Source organism: Vicia villosa, linkage group LG5, assembly GCF_029867415.1.
Source record: "Vicia villosa cultivar HV-30 ecotype Madison, WI linkage group LG5, Vvil1.0, whole genome shotgun sequence".
NCBI lineage: Eukaryota > Viridiplantae > Streptophyta > Magnoliopsida > Fabales > Fabaceae > Vicia > Vicia villosa.
The window spans coordinates 158557208-158563177 of record NC_081184.1 but is presented as its reverse complement, the minus strand read 5'-3'; the positions used below and the strand labels follow the sequence as shown (position 1 = coordinate 158563177).

The 5970-nt window shown below is 30.6% G+C and overlaps 1 protein-coding gene across 1 annotated transcript; it reads left to right on the top strand.

Annotated features, from left to right (window-relative positions):
* Positions 1 to 3265: 3265 nt before the first annotated feature.
* Positions 3266 to 5006, top strand: LOC131603486 (F-box protein At1g67340-like). The gene is made up of 3 exons (XM_058875801.1): positions 3266 to 3698; positions 3787 to 3949; positions 4066 to 5006. The coding sequence occupies exons 1-3, from the start codon at positions 3442 to 3444 to the stop codon at positions 4780 to 4782; spliced, it is 1137 nt and encodes a 378-aa protein (XP_058731784.1). The 5' UTR covers positions 3266 to 3441; the 3' UTR covers positions 4783 to 5006.
* The last annotated feature ends 964 nt before the right edge of the window (positions 5007 to 5970 follow it).

The following is a 5970-nucleotide window of genomic DNA, read 5'->3' as shown; positions in this document are numbered from 1 at the left end:
AAATAACTACCCTATATCAATTCTATTTAATATTATTAGTGATGAAATCCTTCAGTTGGGTGTTCGCCTTGCGCACCTTGCTACTCGTATGCGTTCCTTGAATTTTCATATCCTACACAACTAGTAAACTACCCGTGCTGCCGCACGGGTACATTTATTTGATATTATATATATAGTTTGTTTAGATATTTAGAATATTGAATGATAAGTATAATTATATAAAAAATTAGATATTCATGAGTTTGTATAGGTTAAAATAATTTTGTATAGTTAATTTGTATTCAAATGCATATTGAAAGTAATTTTTATCAAAAAAATTTTTGTGTGAATTTAACTAATCGTGTTCCGTTACAAATAAGAATTGTTAATTAAAATAAAATGGTTATTTAATTGATAGTGCCCCGTGAGAAAAATAGAAATTTTTGACATTTGAAAATAAGAATTTTGTGTCTCAAATCAGTATAATGTCAACTAAAACAAAATATGTATTTTGTTCATAGTGATCCGTGAGAAAAGTAGAAATTTTGACATGTGAAAATAATTTTTTTAATAATTATGAATAATTTTGACATTTGAAAATAATTTTTTTAATAATTATGTTAATTCAATTTATTAAAATTGTGAGCGAAAAAATAATTTGTATAAAAAATTAATGATATTCATGAGTTTGTATAGGCTAAAATAATTTTGTATAGTAAATTTGTATTCAAATGCATATTGAAAGCAATATTTATCAAAAAAAATTTGCGTAAATTTAACTGATCGTGTCCTGTTACAAATTTATTTAATACGATATAGATTTTATTTAAATATACATCTAAATTTGAAATGAGTTATTTAATTATAAAATGAATAATAATAATTTAAATTTAATTTGAATATTTGAAAATAAAAATTTTGTGTCTCAAATAAAGATAATTATTAATTAAAATAAAATGATTATTTTATTGATAGTGCCCCGTGAGAAAAATAGAAAATTTTGACATTTGAAAATAAGAATTTTGTGTCTCAAATAAGTATAATGTCAACTAAAACAAAATATGTATTTTGTTCATAGTGATCCGTGAGAAAAGTAGAAATTTTGACATGTGAAAATAATTTTTTTAATAATTATGAAACATTTTGACATTTGAAAATAATTTTTTTAATAATTATGTTAATTCAATTTATTAAAATTGTGAGCGAAAAAATTAAAATAAAAGTGAAAATATTGGAGAGAAAAATGCAAGAGAGAAAGAGAGAGAAAAGTAAGTAGAAATGAAATGAAAAATAAATGTGGAGAGAGAAGTGAGATAGAATAAGATTAGTGTAAGAAAAATAAGAAAATAAATATGAATAAGAAAGTTGAAATGTAAGAAAGTAAGTGTAAGAAAAAGAAATGTGGGGGGAAATTTGAAATTTGAATGAAAAGAAGAAAAGGAAAAGGTGAGGATATGTGGGAAGTGTAGAAAAATAGTTGATTTATGAAATGACCAAACTAACCCTTGAGTAGAAAATTAGTTAAAAAGGAAGGGCAATAATGTAATTGTGCAGGACTATTGTTTTGATTGCTAGATAGTAGATTGAATTCTTCTCTTGCATTCCACGTGGACTCCTACACACTTGAATTGTTGACTTAGCATTCTCGAAGTTCTTTTTTTATATTTTGTCTTATTACACTTAAGTATACTTTTGATTCCATTTTAGAAGGTGTTAAAATTGATTTTAAAAATATAGAATTAATTTCAAAATAATTTTGAATGTATTTTCATATAATTGATTTTGTCTTCATAATTAATTATAACTTATATACTCCATATGTCTCATAATAAGTGTCTCATTTGCATTTATTCTATGTGTTAAAATAAATGTCTCTTTAGAATATCAAAGTTGATGAAAATTCATTGGAGGATTGATATAATCAAAGCCTCCTAACAACAAGTTTTCAAAGGTGTTCAGCCAATTGTTAAATAATCAACCATCATTTGGCTTGTAAACATATGTTTAGGCCATAAATAATCATTTTTCAATACGGAACAAATTTTCAACTACTCCGCTACCTATAATAAATAAAGATATTTTAATAAATAATATTAATTTTATCATTAAAATTAATATATTTAATTATATTTTAAAAATTCGCATAAAATTCAAATAAAATACTTATTATTAGACTAAGCGGAAGCAAATTTTAATCCAACCATCAATGAATTTTACAATATTCAAACACAATTAAAAGTGTGATAGATAAAGTTGAACTCATTATAAGGTTTATGCTAAAGGAAATTGTTATGTCATCAATTGTTTTTCTATTTTAAGCATGTCAGCAACAGTTTCGTGACAATGTTTCATAGATAAAAAAATAGCCATTAGCCCATTACTCACTTGTTCTCCACATCACGTTTCTTATAATTGGACGGGAATGATAAATATAGAGTAGAAAGACAAGTATAAACATTTGGATGAAAAAAAACAGAAAAACACGCAAGTGAAACAAACAAACTAGTGTAACTGAACAACAACAGTTTGTTGAATCAAAGTTTTGACCCTCAAACGAGAGTGCCCAGGAATCGCTACCCGATGCCATAGAAAGTGTGCATCACGCGCACCCGTGAATCACGTACGTTGTTTGAAACATGGGGTGAACTTAAATTTGAGGAAAAATAATACTCCCTCCGTCTCATAATAAGTGTCCCATTTGCAGTTTTTCCTTGTCTCAAATTAATTGTCCATTTACAATTCCAATGCATCAATCATTATTATTTTTCCACTATTATACCCCTATTTATTAACTTTCACGTTATTCAACTACTATTAATAGGGGTATTCTAGTAAATGACATTAACTTTTTTACTAAAACCAACACATCCAATCATTTTCTTAAAAACCGCGTATTACTCAAATGGGACACTTATTATGAGACGGAGGGAGTAACTGAACTTATTTATAACCGTTTTTGAAACAAACTCAAGCATATTTAGAGAAAGTGAATAAATTCATTTTACTATTCAACTCATAAAATAAAAGGACAGAAAAGGAGAGAGAAGAGTGTTCAAAAAAGAAATGCGTGCGGACAAGGGAAAAGCATTTTTGCAGTAGAAAAGATGAGGCTATTTAACATTCACACCAAAGATTATGCGGATCTTGGTCAACAATGTTTGACCTAAATAAACGACAACTTTAGGGTCATTTATGTAAATTAGGTACCAGTTCTATAGTACTCTTCCCAATAATAATTATTTTAATATTTTCCAAAATGTTTTAAAAAGATTGTGAGTTCGGCTGTGTCGTTGCTCTTGTTCTTGTATGGGGTCAACAATACCTTTTGTTGGGTTAACACATTCATTCATTACTCATTACCCTCTCATATAAATATACAACCCTTTGCTTCTTTATTTTCCTCATTTCATTTATCTCTCATACAAGAGAGAAAAATACAAGAGAGGGGTATAATCTTGAAATATGAGAACAAGAAGAGGGTCTTTTTATCTTGAACCTGATACAGTGACAAAGATGTGTTCCTTTGGGAAGAGAAAGAAAGACATGCATATTTCCAAGGAAACCATTTTTTGTGGAAAGAGACCAAAGAAATGTTTGGAGAAAACTTCATCGGAATACGATTTTTTCGAGGCCTTGCCAGATGATATCGTTATTTCTATCTTCTGCAGGCTTAGTTCTACAGCCACTTCACCTTCCGATTTTGTAACCGTTTTTTCAACGTACGGTTGCTTCTCTCATTTCTACGCTTGTTTGGTTGTTTTGTTTCAAAGAATAGATTTTGATTAATTTGTTGTTTTTTGTGAACAGATGTAAAAGATTTAAAAGATTAGCACTTCATTCTCTTGTGTTATCAAAAGCTTCTCCAAGAACTTTCTCCATTAGAGCCAAAAACTGGTGCGAATCTGCACAACAATTTCTTAAACAGTGTGCGGAGGCAGGGAATGTTGAAGCCTGTTATACTCTGGGCATGGTTAGTATTATAATTTGATTATCTATAATCTATAAAATGAAAAAAGAATTTGAGATCTACGAATTTTTTTATTGAAATGAAACGGTTTTGATTTGTTTTCTATTTTTTTTTTTCAGATTCGATTTTACTGTTTGCAAAATAGAGGGAGCGGTGCTTCGCTTATGGCGAAAGCTGCGATGAACTCTCACGCGCGTGCTCTCTACTCGCTTGCGGTTATACAGTTCAACGGCAGCGGCGGTACCAAAAGTGATAAGGACCTCCGTGCCGGCGTTGCTCTCTGCGCCAGAGCCGCTTTCCTCGGCCATATCGACGCGCTTCGTGAGCTTGGACACTGTTTACAAGACGGTTACGGTGTGAAACAGAATATCTCCGAGGGGAGGCGCTTTCTTATTCAGGCTAACGCACGTGAACTCGCCGGCGTTTTGTCCACCGACGCCGCCGCGCGTCAGTTAATTAACGCTAATCTTCAATCTCAACTCCGATACGTTGCAGCGTCTGGATGTCCGTTGTTGAGCGATTTTGGATGTAATGTTCCGGCGCCGGAGCCGCATCCGTCGAGTCGGTTTATGACGGAGTGGTTTGCCGCTCGCGGCGGATCCAATGGTTCGGGTTTGAGGCTCTGTTCGCACGCGAGTTGTGGGAGGCCAGAAACTCGGAAGCACGAGTTTCGAAGGTGTTCGGTTTGTGGCGCGGTGAATTATTGCTCGCGAGCATGTCAAGCGCTTGATTGGAAGTTCCGTCATAAGGCGGAGTGTGCTCCGGTGGAGCGGTGGCTTGATGATGACGGCGAAGATGACGGCGAACGTGAGGTAATGGTTATGGAGGATAGTTAGACAATTTTTCCGAGAGTATTATGGTTATGGTAACTGTAACGGTAACGGAAGTTAATTCAGAGATGTAACGGCGAAATGAATCAATTTTTTGAGGTGTTTGAGTAATTGGCCGTATCTAAAAGTAGAGACTTTGTATACGTACAATCGTACATTGGTACATGTCTTACTTTTTCTTGTATAGTGGGAAAATTCTCCTAAAAATGAAAAGGGTGGATTTTCTTTTTCTTTTTCTTTAACTTTTTATCTTTTTAATATTTAGTGCCAAATATAATGGATTTTTACTTTTTCTATGAAAAAGTGACAGTCACATAAATTTACAATTTTAATTTTGTTATAATTTTGCAAAATTAGGTGTATTGGGTTGAATTTTTTAATAGGTTTTGAAAATATATTTCTACAGCTTGAAATAACAGATGAAAAGTTGACTAGCTTTTGTTATAAATCAACAGTTCACTAGGTAGTAGTTATATATTATTTCAAAATTAAATATGAGAGTGTAAAGAAGAAGAAAAAAATCATATATAAATAAAATATATTCATAAAATTTTAAGATAAATTTATTTTCAAGTTCTGCCGTTTCTTTAGGTAGTATTTTAAAAATAAATTTTGATGATAAACTAATATTTTTGGTTGGAGAAGTTTGAAAGTTACCTGTGATAAAAAAAATTATACAAATTAGATGATTAACCTAAGCTTTCAAGTACTACTAGTAGTATAATTGAAATGTGTTCCCGACACAACCTTAATTCAAATTCTAACATTTAAGCAAATTGAGATGATAGATCTATCTTATGAAACAAAACATGGATGGATACCTTTTCATTTGCTTGAGAAACAAAACAAATAAGGAGTAGTTAAAGTTTACATGTGATGATCCATCTGATTCAAAATAATTTGATTGTACCTTTAAGGAATAAAAACTGTTATTAAAAAAAGCAGTTCATGAGTCTTCCAATTGATGGTACTTCTATTAGGGGATGTGCTTGCTTGTACCTTGATGTATTATCAACTTGTGAATAAGGATTATTGTACTTTTGTTCACTTTAATTTTGTTTAAGAATAAACTTTTTATCTCTTAATAAATGAATAAATTTTTATCTCTTTAAGTATAAAGTTTATAAAAAAAAAGTAAACAGACAATAAATTCTGTTATAACTCTTTTTTAAATGACAAAATTAATCTTTTAAA

Coding starts and splice junctions, on each gene's coding strand:
- LOC131603486 (XM_058875801.1), top strand. CDS start 3,442: ATGAGAACAAGAAGAGGGTCTTTTTATCTTGAACCTGATACAGTGACA. Junction 3,699..3,786: donor TTTGTAACCGTTTTTTCAAC/GTACGGTTGCTT, acceptor TTTTGTGAACAG/ATGTAAAAGATTTAAAAGAT. Junction 3,950..4,065: donor CCTGTTATACTCTGGGCATG/GTTAGTATTATA, acceptor TTTTTTTTTCAG/ATTCGATTTTACTGTTTGCA.